General features: G+C 42.4%; 1 protein-coding gene across 12 annotated transcripts in view; it reads right to left on the bottom strand.

The window, feature by feature from the left end:
• Positions 1–22907, bottom strand: part of TRRAP (transformation/transcription domain associated protein) — a 110948-nt gene that overhangs the window by 83730 nt on the left and 4311 nt on the right. For all 12 annotated transcript variants that reach the window (XM_032393996.1, XM_032393994.1, XM_032393999.1 and 9 more), the window contains 15 exons: positions 19372–19482; positions 18290–18394; positions 17258–17341; positions 15152–15208; positions 13595–13720; positions 12277–12354; positions 11993–12081; positions 10988–11084; positions 8303–8441; positions 5131–5209; positions 3389–3623; positions 2344–2704; positions 2159–2256; positions 1508–1702; positions 332–523 (listed from right to left, as the gene is read on the bottom strand). In XM_032393996.1, the coding sequence (XP_032249887.1) occupies positions 332–523; positions 1508–1702; positions 2159–2256; positions 2344–2704; positions 3389–3623; positions 5131–5209; positions 8303–8441; positions 10988–11084; positions 11993–12081; positions 12277–12354; positions 13595–13720; positions 15152–15208; positions 17258–17341; positions 18290–18394; positions 19372–19482 (2046 nt within the window). The remainder of the gene's footprint in view (positions 1–331; positions 524–1507; positions 1703–2158; positions 2257–2343; positions 2705–3388; positions 3624–5130; positions 5210–8302; positions 8442–10987; positions 11085–11992; positions 12082–12276; positions 12355–13594; positions 13721–15151; positions 15209–17257; positions 17342–18289; positions 18395–19371; positions 19483–22907) is intronic.

Genomic DNA, 22907 nt, shown 5'->3' with positions numbered 1-22907 from the left:
ATGATGGGTTCCTATTTTACTTGTGTAATCATCCAGAGAAAGAAATTTGAATTAAAAAAAAATTAGTGGTGGCAATACTATTGGCAACCCACTGCCGACCACAGGCATCCTGAGGTTCTTGCTTTAAATCACCAATACACTCAGCTCTGCTTAGAAATCTATGAAATGTTTTTCACATCTGGTCCTTATTGGTTCCAAGTATTTACTAATTCAAAGAGCACTTTACAAATATAAAAAAAGCAACTCCAGTCTGTGCAAAAGTGAAAACAGGAATTAAAACACGACAAAAAAAACCCCAAACAAAGTACACTTGGATCTAAGTGAGCTTTACCTTCAGCATTTGTTCGTTTTCAGCTGCAAAGAGGGAGACGGAGCCAAAGACCAACTTGAACAGCTTGAGGTACAGGTTGGAGAGCTCCACGTGGGAGCCCATTTCCGGCAGGCGGTCCAGGAGGTACTCCACCAGGATCGTAGCAAACAGGGCCGAGGTAGTAGGGTTCGCCAAGAAGGAATTGGCAACGATCTGTCCAAACAAGACACACGTGTGACAAAAATAATCCCCTCCTCAAAGTAGCTTGAGCACAAAGTAATGAACTGTCCCAAAGTACAAAATCAAAGCTGTATTAGATACTCCAAGAAATTAATTATCCACCCAAGGGAAAAAAAATTAATAAATCTGCTGAGCATTGAGTGGAGTTCACTTCAAATACTTAAGTCCCTTATTTATCCTCACCATCAAATAATAAGAGCCTACATCATTTCTACTAATGAAAGAAACTGATCCAAAACATCTTGTTATTTCGAAAAAAAAAATTTTTCTTGAAGATTTTATTTATTTGAGAGAGAAAAAGTGAGAGAGACCAAGCATGAGAGGGGACAGGGGCAGAGGGAGAGGGAGAAGCAGACTCCCTGCTGATCAGAGAGCCCAACAAGGGGCTCGATCCCAAGACCCTGGGATCACGACCCAAGCCGAAGGCAGACAAGCAACCCACTGAGCCACCTAGGCTCCCTGAAAATTTTAATATTATACCCTAATTTTTCTCTAGTCGGTTAACCGTCCAATTCTTGATTTCAGCTCCAGTCATGACCTTAGGGTCCTGAGATCGAACCCCACATCAGGCTTTGCACTCAGCAAATGAGGGGGGCGGGGCAGAGGGAGAGGGAGGAAAAATCTCAAGCAGGCTCTCTGCTCAATGCACAGCCCAATGTGGGACTTGATTCCATGACCTCGATCATGACCTGAGCTGAAATCAAGAGTTTGACCCACTGAGCCACCAGTTTGTTTGAGATTCTCTCTCTCCCTCTGCGCCACCCCCACCCCCCGTTCGCACGTGTGTGTGTGTACTCTCTTTCTCAAAAAATACTAAATAAATTTTTTGTTCTATGAGCACATCCTTAGACACATTACTTAGAAAGCCCTCAAAATAAACAGAATGCCAAGTATTCAACACTTAAACCAGTAACTTTAAAGTTAACGTTGAAAAGATATAAAAAAGGAGTTTTATACCTGAAGAGCATAATTTTTCGAGATTCTTTCCACCATATAAGGGACCGTTGTTTGAAAGATCTCTTTAAAGGTTAGGGGATTCATCATTGTGAATACACCGGCAAAGTGTTCCAACACCTCCTTCTCTTCCTTCATTCTGACCGTCTGGCAGTTCGCGACTCGAATGTATGTTTGTCCATTTCCTGCTATCTGGACCTAGCACAGGGAGAAAACCCGTGGACATCAAAACTAGGCATCTCTGAATGTATTCCATAAGTAGATTACCTACATATTTAAAACGGAACATTTTAATTAGATAAGAAATGCCCCGTCCCATCTTTTAATTCATTATACTCAGCTTAATTTTGGAAAATAATTAAAACAAACAAAAAAGCTTTTTTAAGGGTTCCAAACAGGAACAAACTGAGTCAACTTCAATCTTGTTTCTACTGCCGTCCACTTACACCACCCGCCACCCCAGAGAATGCACACGCTGACGCAAGTGAGACCCTTCCCCGTTAACGCGATGCTATGCTACTGAACAAAAGCAAACCTGGGCAGACAAACACTGTCGACCAGCCAAAATAATGACAGATGGGACTCTCAAGACCCCTTCCATCACTAGCATCTCTCCTCCACACTCGGGAGCCTGGTTCCAGGGCACTGCCTTACCTGATAAATATCTAAAGCCTGCATTGCATATTTCACAAGTTTTATGTAAATCTGAGTCTCTTTGGGCTGTAACTGCTTGTTGGGAATGAACTGAGCTTCTGGAAGAGAGAGAGCATAATCAGTTACTGCGAATAAACCCACTCTGTGAAAAACATCATGTCTAAATAATTCAAGAGCAGAATTACCACCAGGCGCTTTACATGACGTTATGCCCCATGTGATTGTCTTGACGCCGCAGACCAGGGTTTTTACCAAACTTCGACAATCTGTGACCTGGAATGTCTGCTTGTCCTCCTTATCCTTTTCTCCTTGCTTTTCAAATGGAGGCACAGGGGCTGGGGTCACGGGGGTGGCGGGGGTGGGGGGTGGAGGCGGGGCGGGGGTGGGAACGGGCGCGGGGGAGGGGGCAGGGCCCGGGGCTGCGGGGGCAGTGGGCACCCCAGGCAGGGCTGCCTCCACGGCTCCGAGTTCTGACTGGGGCTTGCACTTCTTAAAAATGGCAGAGAGCTGGTACCGGGCGATGGTGTGGAATTTGAGAACAAAGACCTGGCAGGAAGAGAAAGTGGCGAGAAAGACAATCATTCCTCTTCGATAGGCCAACCTTTTCAGAAGACAGAAAAACGAACTGTGAAAGCACTTGTGGAAGTCACTCTGCTTCGCACGAAGGAAGTGTGCCATTTCCCCCAATGGTAACCAGAGTGGCATCACTACGGCCACTGTCACCATGAAGAATCTGGCTCAGAAAAGCTAGGGGACTTGTCGGATAAGCCGGGACGCAGCCCAGACTACTCCAAAACCCACACTATTGCCCACTGGCCTTGGCAATTACGCTCTACTCTGTACCCACACACCCAATTGGGTGCCTCTCCAGAGGTGTTCGCAGCGAACCCAGCCCTTGGCTACACAGTGTCCCAGAAATACCTCTTCTAAGTACTTGCCAGGAACCGTGCTAAGAGCAACCGCGTACTGTTTTATCATCTCTCATGACAATCCTGGGAGGCAGACCCTGTGATTATCCCTGGTCAGATGAGTAGGCTGGCACAGAGAAGTTAAATATCTTGCCCAAGGACGCCTGGCTACTTAATGGGGGGTGGGGATCTGAACCCAGGTGGTCTGACACCCGGAATCCAGCTGGGCAATCTGACGGCAGCATAACCTTGTCAGTAAAGCACAAGCACAGCAGTGGGAGAGATGACAGAGCAGGACGCCGACGCCTCTCAGAACCGGTACCTCCAGCATCCGCATTAGCACGTCTCTCCCATTGCCGCTCTCCTGCTCGCTCTTGGAGCGGATACAATCCACCAGGTTCAGCAGCAGCTTGCAGGACATGGTCTGGATGCTGCTGGGCAGAGACTCGTCATCGATGTTCTTGGCAAAAAGCTGGACGGCGAGGGAGAGGTCGCTGAGGGGCAGGTGCTGACGGACGTGGTGCACGAGATCGGCCAACGTGCTGTAGGCGAGGGGCCTGTGGGCAGAGATCTCTGCTAGCGTGCGGGTCAGTTCCCACGCTCCCACATCTGCAGGCCACTGTTTCCCCCACCACGTGCCCCAGCAACACACAGGGCGGTACACTTGGGGCATGCTTTCTATGGTTCCAGCTTCCCCAGCTATACGACCACGAGGCTCAAGTCTGGTCTCGGTGCCTAAATCTTTACTTTCCAAGTTCTCGCATCTCATGGTCACAGGGGCACATACATGAGCAGAAATCACCACCAGCTCAGTCACACATGGAACGGGTTTTGTTACCCAAAGACAGACAGTGACATACTCAGTGTGTGTCAATTAATACCTTATACATTGTGACCATTTCACAGAGACAGAAAAAGAACATTTGGGCTACTGAGTACTCACTGACTAAAGGTCTGGACACCCACCACGTGCCAGCCATGAGCCAGACACCAGATCACCAGTGACCAAAGTGAACAAAGCCCCAGCCCTCAGGAAGCATATTTATAGGAGGGGAAACACCCCAGAATGTGCTGTGGGAGACATGAAAACACCGGGACGAAGACCAGAGGGGGAGCCACTCTCAGGGGGCAGGCAAAGCCCCTTTGAAAAGATCACACTGATGCGGAGACCTTAAGGACAAAGGGCCACGGGGCAAAGAGCCAGGGAAATTTCCAGAAAGAGGAAACTGGATAGACACAGGCCCTAAGTGGGAAGTGCCACCGAGGCCAGCGTGGCTGCAGCAGGTCCGGAAGGGAGAGCCAAAGCCCACGCAAGCGGTGAGTCTGGTGGTCTTTTCCAAGGGCAACAGAGAACCACAGGAGGGTCTCTAGCAGGGGTGACATGATCTCATGTCCAACTGCAGCCAGGTTCAACTGCAAGCTATAAAAAAGCATCTTCATATTTGTAACTACTTTATACGGAAAACGTAGTGGATAGCCTGTATCATATTGAAAGCGTTCTGCGTATTTTTCAAAAGAGCTATTACACCTCCCATGTTAGAACCAAAAAAATTACTAACGTTGCTTCATTTTACGTTGTAAAACATGATAAAATATTAACTTTCTCCTTTAGAAATGATAAACATGATCATAACTACATTTATTCTATAAAATGCATAAAAAATAAAGCTAGAAGAAAATACACCAAAATATTATCCATGTTACTTGAACTCCCTCTTGTGTAGAACCAAAAGGTTTCCTTTCCTTCTTGCTTCTTGTTGAGTTATTAAATATTCTTTTATAATAAAGAGACACACTTGTTATATAAAAAGAAAAAAAAGGCCAACAGAAAAACTAACACAAGTCAGATAGTTCTACGTACGATTTAAATCAAGACAACTATTCTGATTTTTCCCTGTAAGCTAAGGCACAAAAACCAACCTAAGGCATTTCCAAACTTCCTGCAATTCTAAATCCAAAGGGACAGTAAAGCCTACACCTGTTGAAACACTCATAACACAAAGTACCACGTCTCACTGCCCCCTCTGCATTTTTTCAATAGATACTGCACATTTAATACCGTACCTGAGAGTCTCTCGAGCAGTATATCCTGATCCAATGAGTATGGATTCATCGAACAGCTTGTCCATGCAAGGAATGAACTCTAGAACACAAATGTCCATTACACATGTCACCAATTACACCAACAACACAAGAGCCAACCTACAGTCAATTAGCAATCTAGATTTGGAAACACGTGGGGAGGAAAAAAACCCACATGCTGTATTTCAGTCCAAGACACTGGCTCTGTGGGGCCACACAAGCTGCCTGCTGTCAAAGACGCAGGGAGGATCACATTCAGTATCAGAGAATGAACGAGAAAAAGTGAGCTTCCCGTTCCTTGGCAGGGAACCTGCCCCTAGTACTTGGCTGGAGGCCCATCCCACCATCCTTAAAAGCTGTCACCAGCAGGGCGCCTGGCTGGCTCAGCTGGAAGAGCGGTGACTCTTGGTCTTGGGGTTGTGAGTTCAAGCCCCATGCTGGGTGTAGAGATTACTTAAAAATTAAAAAAAAAAAAAAAATCTTATTAAAAAAAACCCAAAACTGCCACCATCCACCCACGCCTATCTGGAGAAGAGAGGCAGCTCTCCTAAATGCCCCTTTATTCACTGTGCTGAAGTCATCCTTCTTAAACGTTTTATGGCTACTCATTATGGAGAAATAAATTATAAAAGTCTAAAAATTCTACAGGGTTCTCCTAGACATGGGGCCCAGGTTAGGGGTCCCCACTCCTCGAGTGATGCTGACTAGAAACTCATGGGGGTTCTGTCTAATCCTGCAGATGGAATCATCAGCAAAGCCCCTCCTGGTCCCCTGCAGGCCTCACCAGGGTAGAAACAGCTGGTCTTCACTCAGGGACAAATCACAATTCTGAGGGTGTGCAGATAGGGAGCAACCTGCGTATTTTAGGCCTCTCCTCCACACTCCCCCAGGGAACTCTGGCCACAAATATTCAAAGGATGTTTAGATTCTGGAACAAGCCTGACATTGTGGCCAGCTTCAGTAAATGAAGTACATTCTCCACCAGCTAACAACTACGACGGGTCAAAGATCGAACAGAAGAGCGTGCCCTAGAGAGACACAATGCACGTCTCCGGGTAACTCCCAAAGCGAGGCAGCAGAGGGAGAAGTGCCAAATGGAAGCAAGCAACCAGCAATCCCTCTCAAGTCAGAGAAGGGAACGTGCCTGGGATGTCCTCAGGAGGTGGCCCAGAGGAAGGAGGCACAGACGGAAAGATGCTAAGGACGCAGGCACCAAGTGCTGGCGGGCTGGCTAGGGACGAGCAAAGTGTGCAAGGAGGAAGTGGTAAGAAATTAAGCTATACAGCACTAATTCCCAGATTCCCTCCATGACCTAGCATTAGAATCTCCAGAAAAATGGGTAACACTGTTGAATAGCTAGGTTTTCTCAAACTACTGCTCTTCAGGATTAGTGCAAATGGGTTACCATTTGGTATCGTTTCGGATACCAAAAAAAAGTAGGGCTAACTGAAAATGTTAGTGGATGTGTAAATTTTAGCTATATGAACACATTTTTTGTATTTTATAATATAATACGTAACAATACTAACATTTAAAATGATTCTTTAAGTGTTTCTTTAAATAAAAATCCTTTTGAGATGTGATGTTTTTACCCACTTAAGTCTAAGAACTACTATGGGCTTCTAAATAAAGTATCCTAAAGTATCTTGTTAAAAAAAAAAAAATCAGTAGAGAGAATTAAAAGGGGGGAGGGGGGCTCTAAAAGCTGAATTCAACCAGCCTAATGTGATCAAACCCTGAGAGCAGCATCTTGGAAACGCACTGATCTTTGTGGAGTACCGTGAAGACCGAAACAGAGCTGTGCGGCTCATGGGGCCAGGCTGCAGGTGATGGAACACGATTATCTGATAAGCATGGGAAAGGTTTTTTTATCTGTCAGCATTTCACAAGTAGAAACCTCCTGCTACACAACTCCCCAAAAGCACCTCCCAGAGCCTCATGACTCAAATGGCAGGAATGCCAATAATTAATCTGAGAACTGCAGTGAATCGATTTTAAACTATCCCACTTAAAATTCTTCTATGTTGATACTGTTCAGAGATGAACATGTAGAAAAGCCACATACGGCCAAGGGAGCCGGGACTGGACAAACTGCCAACGGTCCTCAGCCCTGGAGGCATGTGGTGACTGGGGGGGGGGGGGGGGGCTCTGCGTGCCGGTGACACAGAATTTCTCAACCTGTGGGATGTGCACGTGCGTTTATTCTGTAATTTTTGGCAAAAATCATACATTTCTTTTGGGCACTCTGCTATGTTACATTTTTTTAAAAGGTTTTAAAAATGTCTATATTCCACTCAGCTATATCCATATGCAGTATCACTATAATTTGTATTTTAACAGCATAAAAACATCTGAGCTTTATTGTATTCACTCATGTATTAACACTCTAACTGTACCTTTCCTTTCATATTTAAGAACTATGCAAGAAAGCCCAATCTTAGTTTTACGTACACTCCAATTTACAAGCCAGGCAAATAAAACATTGAATATTGAATCCTTACTGGGGGAAAAGGATTACCATCTCAAAACAATTAGGATTAACTTCAACATAACGATTTGGACATAGCAAATACAAATATAAGTATTTTTAAATTATATATCAATAATTTTAAACTATATATCAATAATTGATATATTAATTTTAAATTATATACCAATAATTGATAGAAAAGTGTAATTATCAAATTAGCAAAAAGCAAGTAATAATCTTGTGCATAAAAACAGGACCCATCCACCATTTTCACAGTATGGAGAAAGAAAACACTGTTTTCTTCTCACTTTCTAAAGTTTGTTAGCTGACAGTTAATAAGCAAATAGCTCCTTGCATTTTCAAAAGATATGCAGCCAAAAGGCACAGAAGTACCATGAGATGCTGAGGACATGCAATATGCTAAGGAAATGATCACATTAATTATGAGGCTGTTGGGAAGATACAGGGAGAACCCTGGTGGCAGGCAAAGAAGAGAGGCAGACCAAGAGCGCGGAGGTAACGAGGGAGGAAGAAGGGGAAAAGTAAACCCAAGATAGCAGTAGAGAAAGGACACATGGAGCCTGAAACACCCGAGTGAACTAAAGACTCAGCCCAACAATGGGATGTCCGCAGTCCCACAGGCAGAGAGGTCCACACAAGCATTGCAAGATAAGGTGGACGTACGGTTTCTTAGCTCTGTGGTGAGGATATGCTTTGCAGCGATCAGAAGCTCCTTTCTGAGGTGTGCGGTCTCCGCAGGGCAATTTGAAAGTAACTGTAACATTCCTTTTACCATCTGCTGAGAGTACTTAGTCACCAACTCCTGTAAAAACGAGGAGGAAAACAACGGTTACATTGATATAGACTGGGGGGGAGGGGGAGGGTAAGAAAAACCCCAATTTTATAAACTTCAAAAAAGTTCAGTAAGACTAAGTGTGGCTCAAAGGATCCTCATAAAGTAATCATCCTAATAAACAATTATTATCCAGGAAGTTTTAATAGTTCGTGCGATCACTACCACGGTGGAAGGATGTACAGCAACGTTAAGTAGAAGTTTCTTTTACACAATGGGATTATGGATGACTTTTTTGGACTTTTCTGTATTTTCCCAACTTCTAATAATGAATACGAATCACTTATTATTGGTGGGGAGGAGGGAGAATATTGAAAATTTCATAGAGGGCGCCTGGCTGGCTCAGTCGTTAAGCGTCTGCCTTCGGCTCAGGTCATGATCCCAGGGTCCTGGCATCGAGCCCCACATCGGGCTTCCTGCTCAGCGGGAGCCTGCTTCTCCCTCTCCCACTCCCCCTGCTTGCGTTCCCTCTCTCGCTGTGTCTCTCTCTCTCAAATAAATAAATAAAGCTAAAAAAAAAAAAAAAGAAAATTTCATAGAACATAATCTACTCAGTCGTCCCGTTAACGTATGTTGCTAACGACACGAAAGAGACAGAATCTTTCCTTAACTCAGAATAAGCTCTCATCAGTTTCCTTCTGAGGAGTATGAAGATAGTATTAAGATAGCTCAAGCTGACTAAAATATCCAGGGGTACCTAATTCAGATTTTTAAAACCAAAAGTTCCATATTCTCAGTGCAAATTATCATTATCTAGACAAATGCCCTTAAAAAGGGACCAAAAGAGTTACAAATGCTTTCAAGGGTAGTTTTTACTCTACACAATTTGGCAACGTGTTTTCGTTTTTACTTTTCCGAAAATTAAGTTTTTTCCTTAAAAAAAAAAAAAAAACTGTAATGTAATTCCACTGCTATACATAACTACAACTACACCAGAATTTTACTCAAAAACATTGTATGACTAATGGGAAATAAGGTGTCATTTCTTTCCTCCAAGTTCTTCTCAGGACTGAAATCAGGACAGACTACAACTATGAGTGCAGAAGAACAGAAACAAAATCACTCTTCAGGCTCCTCAAAAGAGCATCCCAAACTCTTCTATCACTGGCTTATGAATGATGCCATTTTTTAAAGTTCCAATCTCTCCTCAAAACTTGCTATAACACACAACTTTCAACAGCAGCGGAAGTCGATGCACCAAATACATCCATATGAAAATCTGGGTGCCAGGGTTTATTTACGATGGACTTACTAACAATGTCCAGAAATGCAATCGGCTTATCTACCGACAGAAAGGACACTGGTGGCTATCAGGGGCTGGGGACCACAGGAAAATGAACGTCGATGGTAATCAGGATGGGGATTCTTTTTAGGGTGACACAGTTCTAAAATCAGATGGTAGTGACAGTTGTATAAAGCCTCGAATAAACTAAAAACCCCTTAACTGTACACTTTAAAAGTGTACAATTAATATGTGAATTATATTGTGATAAAGCTGCTTAAAAAAAAAAATTAGAAACAACCCAAATGTTCAGCAACTGGTGAATGGATAAACACAGCCCGGTGCATCCATACAGGGGGGTACTGCAGCTACAGACGACAGTGTGCCCCCCCCGCCCCCCAAATCCATGCTGAAGCCCTCACCCCCATTGTGACTGTACCCAGAAACCAGAGTCTTTTTTTTTTTTTTTTTTTAAAGATTTATTTATTTATTTGAGAGAGCGAGAATGAGAGAGAGTACATGAGAGGGGGGAGGGTCAGAGGGAGAAGCAGGCTCCTCGCTGAGCAGAGAGCCCGATGCGGGACTCGATCCTGGGACTCCAGGATCATGACCTGAGCTGAAGGCAGTTGCCTAACCAACTGAGCCACCCAGGCGCCCCAGAAACCAGAGTCTTTAGGAAGTAATTAAGGTTAAATGTGGTCTTAAGTATGGGGCCTTAATCCAATGGACTGTGGCCTTAGAAGAGAAACAGTAATATCTGCATCTCATTCCTCCGCCCCCACCCCATGTGAGGACACAGCAAGAAGGCGGAGTCCTTGCCAGAAACTTGCTAGAACCTTGATCTTGGCCTTCCCAACTTCCAGAACTGTGAGAAGGTGAGTTTCTGTTGTTTGAGCCATCCACTATGGTATTTTGGGAGGGAGCCTAAGCAGACTAAGACAGCTAACCACCAGTAAAAACAGAATAGTAAGACTAAATCTCAGCGCTACTGCTAAGGGAAAGAAGTGACACTCAAAAGGTTACATACACTACCCAACTATGGGATTCACTTGTTCGACATTCTGGAAAGGGCAAAACTAGGTGCCAAAAAACAAGTCAGTGTTTGCCAGGGACTGGGGAGAAAATGGACTGTAAACGTATAAAAGAAATTTTGAAATGCTCTCGATTTCACTGTGTTGGTAGTTACTAACTACATGCGTCTGTCAATTCATAGAACTGAATACCTACAAAAGGTGAATTTTACTGCATGTACATTGTATCTTAGTAAACTTGACTTAGAAGTCAATGAACTTACCTGATAAATTCTGATGATATAAGCTAAAAATGACAATGTTTTAATCTGAGCAGCAATAAAGTCAGCATACAACTCCTTGTTGTAAAGCTTATGTTGCCTGAGTGAGAAGCGAAGAGAATTTACAATATTAGCTCAACTCTTTAGGTGATGTTAATATTAATCAAAGCCTACAGTAATTACTAAAATTGTGATTTCTAAATTTGTGATTTGAAATTACTAAAAATGTGATTTCTACACAGACCAGAACGCAGCACCAACCGTAAATACTCTACATTTGTGTGCAGTTCCAAATAACACAAGGGTTTAAAGGCATGAAGCAAGCAGTTCTCCAAGCCATTCCAGAGCAGCTCCAACGTGCATCCCAGAGCCCAGGCCAGACTGATCCACTCAGCCAGCAGACTCTATCAGGAGACTGTCTGCTCCGTGAAAGACCCCAGTTAGGGCCACCAAGGGCTGTTACAGCTGATTCACCCTCAGATCTTGCCCTCCAATGACTCAGAGCCAGATGGGCTGCAGTCAAGAGAGTGAGTGACAGAGGTCTTAAGAGAATGCTGCTAAGTTTGAGGAAAAAGCTTCAATGGGGCTTCAAAAGATAAATATGCATGGTTCACATGTTCAGTGACGAAGGGTGACAGGTGAGGGGGAACAAGGGGTATAGAACATTCTAGCACTCATGCTGAAAGACACAGCATGAATGGGGCTTGAAGGTGGAAAGGCTTGCTTATCCCACAGCTGGGAGTGAGCACAGTAACACCTAATGATAATTCTAAATTCACAAGACACCCAAACCCAAGATATTAGCTCATCTTTTCAAAATAAGGAACTGATAGAACTATTCACATCATTATTGAAGTACAAGTTCAAGAAGTCAAAAGTGCGTATCATTTTACCAAAATTTTATCACTCAAAATTTTCACGTCTTACAAAAGACGACAGCAAGTATATTTTTACTTGGAATTATAGAACTGTGGCAGTCAGCCATGTCGCTGTCCGAAGAAACCTCACCTGGCTTGTGCAGATACCTGAATGGCAATGGTATTCATGATCAAGGGCACAAACTCAGCAACAACATTGTGGATGTTCAGTTTGTAGAGCTAAAAGCAAACATACCAGATTTTCATGCTCTTACACTCTGCTATGGCAAAATAATGTGGCATACCAAAAACCTCTAAGATTCACTACATTAGTTAGCATGTGTGCACCCCACGCATCTTCCAGTGGCCAAAGAAAACTCTGTCATCCTACAAGAAGCCCCAAACCCAAGAGACACTAGTAAGCAATATGCATACCTGATACATCAGAACAACAATAATGGGCAATTCTGCCAACACTTTCAGAGAAAGAGATCCTCTTGGAATGATGGAATGCTGTAAGAGAGAAGCAAGCAGGACCATGGTTATCACCGTGGCACGTAACATAGCCCACTACTAAGCATCGCCCCAGCAAAATGAAGAGAAAGTACGTGTGGTGAAAGAGCAAACTATTTTTGAAAATAAAGCACAAAGAACTACCATTTAATATAAGGGTTTTTATATTTCCCAACGCCATCACCCCCAGCAAAAACATCAGGAAAATTTGTCAAAACTTAGACATTCAAATCACTTGAGGAAATTTTAAATTGGTACCTATTAACTAACTCAAAATAACAGCAAAAAGTACAAATTTACCCAGTGTTATTCAAAAATATTTGTAAAGAAAGAACACTTATGATAAATATAACAAAAAAATGTAATAGTCTAAATATATAAGAGCTCCCAGTACAGGTAAGGAAAATGTCAGACTCAGCGAAGGACAACAGACAGGAGCAGACAAGCAAGAGAAGAAACACAAAGACTGAAACTGAAAAAAAGTTTCTGATTCAGGAAGAGAAAAGGAAGGAAAGCTTCATTCAAAATGTAGATTCCTGTTTAGCCTAGCACAGACTGAAACTTTTACTGCAACATTTACTGCAAAATGACTGCAGTAAAACAAATACAGATGAAATTCTTAATTCAATCCTGAAAACACAGTTGTTGTAACTGCTCCCTACAGAGTACCGGTGTGCGGATACTTCAAATACGACACATTACCTGCAGACAACACCAGCATTCCCTTCACAAAATGACACAAGGCACGTTTTTCAGATAATGAGGGAGAAAATTAAGGCCAGAACCAAAATTATGTGCTTTGCTACACTTAGAAAGCCCAAGCGGTGGGGCTGGAACATTGTCCCCAAGCTTCTGTGCCCAGGGCCTACGCTCTCAGGTCCTGGGCTAGAAATTTCTAGGTAGCTTAAAGAGACCTCGTTAATGTCAAAGCTAAGGATGGAGCAGAGGCCCCGTAGCCTGGGCAGCTGTCTTTCCAACAGGTGATTCTGGATTTCCACTACGGTTTGATCATCTGATCTCTGCATCCATGGTGAGCAACAGTCTCGTTCAGCACTTCAAAGCTGCCCAGAGAATCAGTGATGAGCTCTCAGGCACACACATGTGTGCTATCTTAACTGCCTCCAGTGCTTAGAGGAGAAACCCCCCCAATACGCTAAAAATATGCATAAAAAGTCAGTATCCTCTACCCAGTACAGAAGACAGGGATAAAAACAAAACAAAACAACTGAAAAAAACTTACTGTTCTTGTCTCACTGTCCTCACGCTCTGGATTGACTTTCACAGCAATTGTGGTGATCATACCAACCATTTCGGGGGGAGGGACTGTGTTCTCGGGGATCACCTGAGGGTTCTCAAAGTAGCGGTTCTGCATAAAAAGAGCACAAATCATTCTTCCTCGAGTCAGACACGCTATTCCTCAGCGAAACACACCTGACCTGTGGTGGACGAAACCCAGTGTCGTACATGTCTCTGTCGCACTGATGCCATACGATTTGGGGTCCTCTTTACGGACCAAGATAACATGACAGCGACAACATTCTCCACCTCCAGCAACAGACTTGCCCAAAATGCTTTCTACCTTTTTTTCCTGGCTGGTAAAAGATGAAGTGCATGGCATAATATATTACTACCTCAGCAGGCAGGGGAGAATGTGGCCCATCCCTCTAGTGGTAGGAACCGAGGAGCTGGTCTCCACCGAATCCACTTTGCAAACAGTCTCCTCCACAGAGATCAAAGGCAGGAACCGAAGCAAAGGACAAACATTTTTAAAATGCCAGGGCCTCGTTGCCATCCTTAGTCCTCAGTGCAATTTGGGCTTTCCATGAAATAAAACCACTTCTTATAAAAAGCAGCTTTTCTGACTGAAGTGACAGGTGACAGGACTTGGTAACCAGAACTCAATTAAGTTTTAAGTTTTATACATTCTTAGGTTAAAATCCTCAAAATACCATAAGGAGTCCATTTTACCTTGATAATTTTTAAAAATTGTTTTTAAAGCTTAAAAAAAAATCTTTAGAATAAAAACTCTGACATATGAACACATTTACGCAGAATGATTTTTACCACTTTTTGTGATTACTTGTGATAGTTAGGAACGGAAAACTGGGAAGAGCCGCATCAAGGAGACAGTCCATGTACACGCATAGGACAGGAAGTTTATGGGGCCACTAAGGACTATGACTGCCGGCAGAGGCGTTTTAGAGACCGTTCCAAACTGGTCCCAGTGGCGCCATCCACTAGGCGAGGCTAAGGTGGGGAGAAGCCCACCCTCACGCACAACACACACTTCCACACGCTGCTGACACCACTCAGAAAAACTTCTTTCAATATAGAAAAGAATTTTAATGATACCGAAAAGGAGGCTGAAAGTGTACACCCCTGCCCAAAAAAGGCAATAGGAGTGCAACCATCTTCAAAAAGCAGGAAAAATGTGAAGAAAAAACAAACAAAAAACCCTCAACATCAGTGGTTGCTTACAAGTGAAAAAATTATGGATGACTCGCCTTGGGTTTTTGTTTTTTGTTTGTTTTTTTTTTTGCAAATTTCTAAAATAAAAATATATTACTGTTTTTATGTCAAAAATAATGTATTTAAACTGTGAAAGCAAGAGAATTCTTCTTTCAAACAGCTGATTTATCAATCTACATTCTGACCACCACTAACCACTCCTCATTCTAAAATCAGTATCCCCCAACCCCCCAATTATTCCTTCAACCCAACTATTCCGAATTCCCTTTAGAATGAGGAAGTAATAAATGAATATAAATAATGGAGTCAAACAGTATTAAAAACATACCACTACTTTTGGAAGCTCCTTGTAAATCTGTTTCACAAAATCCAAAAAATGATGAATCTAAAAATAAAATTAAAAAAAAGACAATATAAGGAAGATATTTATCAACAGAAAATGCTGATAATAAGTAACAAAAATATTAATAGTCTTACTATATAAAAACTCATAAAACAGGCAGGAAAAATGTCAGACTCAAAATACGAACAGGCAATGGACGTGAACGGACAGACAAAAAAGGAAATACAGGGGCGCCTGGGTGGCTCAGTCGTTAAGCGTCTGCCTTCGGCTCGGGTCATGATCCCAGGGTCCTGGGATCGAGCCCTGCACAGGGCTCCCTGCTCAGCGGGAAGCCTGCTTCTCCCTCTCCCACTCCCCCTGCTTGTGTTCCCTCTCTCGCCGTGTCTCTCTCTGTCAAATAAATAAATAAAATCTTTAAAAAAAAAAAAAAAAGGAAATATAAAGGCAGCAAGTTTCTAATTCAGGAAGGGCAAAGGAATGAAAATTAAAATAAATGCCACGTCTTGCCTTTCAGAAAGTACTGCTACACCACGCAAGACAGAGTCCAACGAGAGGGAGACTCTCCCGTACTACCAGGGGAAGCGTCAACTGCTCAAACCTTTCTGGAAATCGACTTAACGTTAAAGCATTAACACTTTGGACTTGATAATCCTACTCTTACAAACCCAGTCCACGAAATAATCTGAACTGTCAACAAGATACTCAGCAACAGTCCTAAAATAAAAATTTTGAAATACCTTAAATATCCAAACACAAGGGCATCTTAAGAAAGACTACTTATTACGCATCCGTTAAAAACTACTATAAAGGACTTTTTATGATTGGAAAACACTCTTTCATGATGGGAAGGGAAACAGGATATAAAATGCCACATACAGTATCATATTTACACAGAAAATATACATAAAATAGGAAAAGGAACAGAAATCAAGACATTAGTTTTCTTTAGATGATGGGAATTCTACTTCATCTTTATTCTTTTAATTTCAAAATAATCTACAATAGGCTACTAAGGTTCACAACAGAGAAGCGTATCATAATTACGGCTAACACAGCATGTTTAGTGCCTACTAGGCAGGTACCAATCACCCTAAGAACTTTAACTTTTGTATTTAATTCTTCAAATATCTCAGGGTGATAAGAGGCTTCTCATCCATTTTCAAGACTTCAACCAATAACCACTGAGTGGCATTTCGATGGGCAAAAATCAAAATGCAGTCAGACAAGCATGGGTTTATTCTTGATATGCTGAAAATCTCCTAAAGGATCCTGACTCCAAATGGAAGTCCTCTGATCCACTAAATCCTCATGTTTCCCTATTTACTGCATACCCACATATTTAACTTGGTGTGAGTCCTCTGGTGTCACATAAAATAGGACCTAGAATCAGAGGTTTTCCCACACTCACTACATTTATATTTTACTCCTGTATGATTTCCTTAATGAAAACCTGATTTTTGACTGATTTTCCACTCTCATTATATGAACGTGGTTACTGCCCACTATGAACTCTTTTACATCTAACTTGAACCAATAAACAATAAGTATAAAAAACAGGCATTTTGTGGGAGGGTATGTTTGCCAGGATATACAGATTGTAATTATATGTTTCAAAAAAAACTTTTTTAATTCTTCAAGCAACCTTTGGAGGATATGTCCTGTGAGAATCCTCATTTTATGGAAAAGGCTCCAAAAGCCTAGGCGCTTACCGATGTCAATACCCACTAATTACAGGGCTGAGATTCCAACCCAGTTCTGACTTCAGAACCCACATCTTAAACCACCGCACAGCATAAAATGACTGGAGCCTTCTGGCACACCAGACCTCTACATACCAGAATTACCCAAACAGCCCTGCCAGTCTGGTAGTTTACCACATTTCAACGAATGTACAAATTCAGTCAAATATTCATGTAAACATTAACAAGAAAAAAGTCACTGTGAAACCCATCAAGAATTTCCCCCAAACTTAGGCTACCCTTTTCTTAAAAATAGCACGTGTCCTGTCAACTCTAAGAGAGTAAATAAACCACACGGCGGGAAAAAACCTGTTGTCACACTTTTATAAATGCTAACTGGATAAACACTTACCTCTTGTGTGATGGGCGGCCTGAATTGTTTGTGGAGCTCAATGATTATTCTTAGACAAATAAGAACATTCTCTTCATTTTCCGTCTTAAAAAAAAAAAAGCATTTAAAAAAGAGTTATATTTCTGAGGTTATTTTAATCTAAAGATTACAGACTATCTTCCAAACATTTTCTTGTATACACACCCTGCATCAGCCAACTCAGATTTGATTTGTTGAACACAGAACATAATTATCTCAGATAAGAAGCTCTGGAGGTCTTTGGTGGACCATGGGAAGGGCATCCTGCCAGTAAGCTCTGGAAAGTAGTACTCTGACAGATGAAAAACTGGCACTTAAGGCAAGTCACACCATAAGTGAAGGTCTTAATGGTCCAAATGACACTTCTTCATTGCTTGAAAATATTGTCAGAAAAACCCACTATGTTTTTATTGGACCAGCTGCTAAACACTTCACATTCTTGGAATGGGGTGTCTTCCACATCTTACCCATGGGAAGTTAGGACTCATAGAAGGTAAGCCACGCGGCTAACATGATACGGTTAACACACGGCAGAGCCGGGATCTGAATCCAGCTCTATCCCCTCCAAAGCTCATCCTTCCAAGGGGCCCAGAAACACAACAGAATTCTAAACATATCGAGACTAAGAACAGCAAGAAAACAATTTAGAGGCTACAGTAACAGGCAGGTACCAGATGGATTCACCTGAAGAATTTGAGACACTCTTCATGAGCATCTACTGTGTCTAAAGTAGCACAAAGCCAGAGAGCCTTGCACTCTGAGTTTGTCAGCCCAGCCCTTGCCAAAGATTTCCACCATGACTAGTCAATTCCCTGTTGACTCAAAACAAAGAATCTTCAATTAATATTCCTTAATTTGGTCGGCAAAATGGGGGGAAAACGGACATTAAGAAAATTTTTACTCATGTGAATCAGAACTTTAGTGAAAGGGAAGTAGTTGTGTAATACTAGATTCCACAGTAAGAAAACCGATAACCCAGATATGGCTAAATAACAAGAATTCTCAAAAGATTACCTCTAAAAAGCGAAACATCACAGATAGAACATTTTTTGTATGAGGACGAAGATGTTCATTGGTTGGTATCCTGTGAATTATTTCAAGTACTAGCTTCCGCAGTTGCTGGTGAGGAAAAATAAAAAATGTAAATATCAAATCCTCCTGAGAGTCTCAAATAATCCTTTCACTCTGTAAATTACACGGCTATCTGCACCCAGCAGGGGGAACCGCCAAACTACAAGACAGACCCCATTTCAGAAATAATCCTGTAAATTACTAAAACGTAATCCCAAGTATGTACCACAAACCATTCAAGATTTCTACAGTTGTGCACCAAATCAAGCAAGCCGAACTTTCCCTCTTTCACAACTAATCATTATTTCCAGGGGAAGGGCACCAGTGTGTGAATGTCTGGTGGATTTCACATGAAAGAGCACAACACAAACTGAACTTGGTTTGGGATCTCCCTCCAACACAGGTTCGGTTCCTACAATCCTCTCTCCCCAACAACTGATTATACCACAAGCTGACTAAGCTTTCAGGATTCGGTCTACGGAGCCGACAACTGAAAGGTAGGTCAAAGGTGTAGGCCTTCGACTGGTACAACATAAAAATTTGGCAATAACTTTATTTGGCAATAACTTTCACTGGCGTTATGGTAATTTTTAAAGACTATTTTTAAGAGACACACTGAAATAGTTATAGAAAAAATTGATATGAGACTTTTCAAATGATCAAAGTGGGGAAGGGGGCACAAAGAATGGGTAGGGGTACAGATAAAACTGATCGGAAGTTACGAGAATTGACAGTAGAAGAGCAGAGGAGGGCACTGGGTATGGAGAGGGTCACTAAAGGGTCATTCCCTCGTTTTGTGGATATTTGAACTCAGTGTACACACATGTCATCAGCTGGCAAATGTGAATGATTTAAATTAAAACCTTAACTGAGGAGGCATGGTCGGGAACAGAGTAATCCTTACATGACAAAATCCTACTTTAAAGTGGAACCCTAAATTTTCTCAGGTGTTTTAATCCATAAATGCTTGCGATTTTACAGCATGACATCCCCCCTCCCCCATCTGATATTTCTGAACAGATTACCTGGGCTGGTTTCTCCTGGAGAAACTGAACTTCTCCGTCTTGAAGAAATGTGAGAAATCGAGGGATGATATGTTCCAGGAACGTAGAATATTGAGGAGATGACGTTACATTCTAATTATGCAAAAATAAAAGAAAACCCCATTAAGTTTGTGTATATACTTTCCTTTCAAATTCACTATATTATAATCTCAAGAAAACATAAAACATTTTAGCAAAACCAACAGTAATTTTCAATGCTTTTAGATCCTTCAGTGGTAACACAGTTTTAAGTAAAAGGATCAGTGCTTCTGAAATCCAATTTAAGATGTAAAGTAAATGTTAAAATTTACTGTTAAAAGCAGAAACACTAATGCTGGGGGAAATGTGGAATGTGGCACCTGTTCTAGAGGCCCTGCCGCAAGCTAAGCATGAGACCTCTGAAAAATCACTTAGCTTCTAGATCTTAGCTTCTTCAAGTGGAAAATGAAGCGCCTCAACAAACTGGCACCTTTTTCTAATCTGAAAAGCTAATTTATTGGTCAGATCTATGTTAATTAGATGATAATCTAACCTCATCTATTATTAATCCCAGCTCTGACTTTAAAAGGAGAAATGAAAATGAACCTCCAGTCTGGAGACAGTGCGGTAAAATGGCTCCTAAGCAGTTTCTGGATCCCGCTTAGGAAGTGGAAACCTTGGGCAGTAACCTAGTCTCTGTGCCTCAGTGCCCCTACCTGTTGACTGTCATATTATTTCCCACCTTATGGAATCACATAAAGATTACATGAGTTAATTTAGGACATAGTGAATGCTATACAGTAAATGCTCACTAATGTCGTCTGGTGTTATTACCAGAGCACCTGTGGGCTAAATACTGAGCTGTGTGTTTTTACTCTTTCTCACTCAGTCCTCGAGAGCCTAAGGTAAGTGTTATCTCCATTTCACAGGTAAAGAGGCTCAGAGAGGTTATAAAATTTGCTGAGTATCAGTTCATAAGCTTTAGAAGTGTTCGGAAATTGAGTCTTTAACAGCCAAGTTCTTTCCCCTATTAAGGCCTCACTTGCCCATTCAACAATTAGTCACTGAGGCTCTATCATGTGCTCAGTGGGGATAAGACGAAGAAAATAGAGGGGCACCCGGGTGGTTCAGTCGGTTGAGCATCTGACTCTTGGCTTTGGCTCAGGTCACGATCTCAGGGTCCTGAGATCAAGCCCCAAGTCAGGCTCTGCACTCAGTGGGGAATCTGCTTGGGAATCTCTCTCTCCCTCTGCCCCCTCTCCCCGCTCGCTTGTGCCTGCCCACGTGCACTTTCCCTCTCTTTAAAAATAAATAAACCTTAAAAAAAAAAAAAAAAAAGGAAAGCAAATACAATTCATGCCCTCGGAGATGGGGGAGGCAGTCATGTGCTGGGAAGACAGATTAAAAAAAAGAACAATACAGAATTAGGATGGAGGAAACACTGGCAACTAAGGGAACACAATGTACTGGATGGAACCAAGGGCAGAGAGCGCCTTCCTCAAGAAGGGATGTTTACACTAAAACTTAAAAGGCCAACAGGAGTTAACCATGTGAAAAAGTAGAAAAGAAGAAGGTTCTAAGAAAAGCCTATGCAAAGGCACAAAATTGAGAATGCATGGAAGTAAAAGGCACTAAAACTCGTTTAGCAAGGCAGGGGATGGGAGCATGAGAGCAAGGGGTTCAACTGTTACTATCGTGAGCCTGACAAGCCCTTGAGAGGAGGCATCTGGGCAGTTAATTAAATACAAGTGTCTGAAACTCCAGACACTGATCTGGGCTGAAGATAAAGACGTGGGGTTGTCTACCATTATAAGGTAATCTTGGAAGAGGAGTCTATGAAGAAAGAGACAGAGAAACAGCTGAAAACCAGAAAAGTGTTGCCACGGGAGCCAGGAAAGAAAATCGTGTGATTCTTGGAACGTGTGCCTGAGTACCAGGCTCCCCGGCCCAACCCAGGGCTCCATTCACACAGACCACCGTGGGAGAAGCCCTCAGGTACCTCCCAGCCTCTCCCCAAGCAGGCTGGGAATTCACTGGGGGCGGGAACCATGTGTGTCACCTTTTAGCCCCAAAGCTTAAGACTTTTTACAAAATACCCACATTCAAGGATTCAAGGAAGATTTCCACTGGAAGATTACCAAGGTTACCAAGAAATCAAGCTCATCTGCACATAAGCCCATACCGACCGCTGCTTCCATAGTTTTCAAAACAGAGTTTCAAACTCCTCCGATAAAAAAGATTCATTCAACAAGCTGCCCGGTTATTCTGCCAGGATTTCAACTCAGCCCCCAGCCTTCTGATCCATATGAATTTTTCATGTGAGTTCTAACTTGAAAGTTCCTTTATATCCTGTCCTGAAAGATGGCCCACAGAACCTTTACCTAGCCCACAATTTTATTCCTAAATGCTTAGTGAAATATGTTCCTAAGACTCCTGAAACCACTGGGATTTTTTTTTTTTAATCTCACTCAGCTCATTCTGGTATTTTTCTGGGGTGGTAGTGGTGGTAATTTAGAATAACCTACGGAGGGTCATTCTAGTATTTAATTCTTTGAAGGGCTCAGTCATCTGAATTTCATGGAAGGCCAACGTTTCTATCATACGGATTTCCAAAATCACGATTTTCGAAAGCCCCAAGTACACTTACTGCTTCACTGCCTTTTAGTTCTGTGAATTTAATCAATGTGTCTGTGACCAAAGTCAGAAATTAACTTGCTAACTGCCAGACAGGACAGGAGAGAAAGGGGTGGGACACTTAGTGCCCACACTCAGAGGCTGGACACACGCGCGCTTTCTGCGGGCTCACCAGCTCCCCCATGACTCCACCCTCTCAAAGCCGCTGGGCCTATGGTTCTCACTGAGCAGTTCTTCCAGAAACACAGAATGCAGGCCCATCATGTCCTGCCTCCCACCTCTTTTTTTAGCTTTTTTGTTTTTTTTTAACAGCTTGCGTTAGCAGCTTGGGCAGAAGAGAAAGCTCTTTAGCTCAATCTCTAAATACCTCGGGATTTTTTTTCCCAGCTCAGTTCAAGGCAACAAGTCCTTAAAAATGTCTACTTAAAATAAAACCACCAAAAAAACCTCCCACCAAACGGAAATACTACCCAGTGCTACAGAGAGTAGGGCACTGATTCATTCCCACTAGCATTTATTTGATCCTTTGTAATTCAAATGACCATGCCAGAAGCTAAAAACATTTTATCTGCTGTTCTTAATCACATTAACTGAGAAATGTTTTATTATCCCTACTTTAAAAAAAAAAAAAGAAAAGAAATGTGACTTTCTCTCCTGCCTATGCAACTAACAGCATGAAACTAACCATAAAGTTGGACAAAAAGCCAGGCAACAGTTTTCAGGTGCTGGACAAGAGGCAGGGGCTAGACCACAGCCTCCATGAGAAGGGGAGATTATAATGACCACCATGGCTCTCGGCCTGTGCACGCATGTCCTGACCGGAGCTCAGCAGGCTGGAACCCAAGGAGAGCAGGATGGTCCTGCTGAAGCGAGGAGCAAACACAAGTTCTGAGCAGTTCAGGTGG

The sequence above is a fragment of the Phoca vitulina genome, unplaced genomic scaffold (assembly GCF_004348235.1).
Source record: "Phoca vitulina isolate PV1807 unplaced genomic scaffold, GSC_HSeal_1.0 scaffold79, whole genome shotgun sequence".
NCBI classification, from domain to species: Eukaryota; Metazoa; Chordata; class Mammalia; order Carnivora; family Phocidae; genus Phoca; species Phoca vitulina.
The sequence above is the reverse complement of the archived record's forward strand: the minus strand, read 5'-3'. Positions and strand labels throughout refer to the sequence as shown.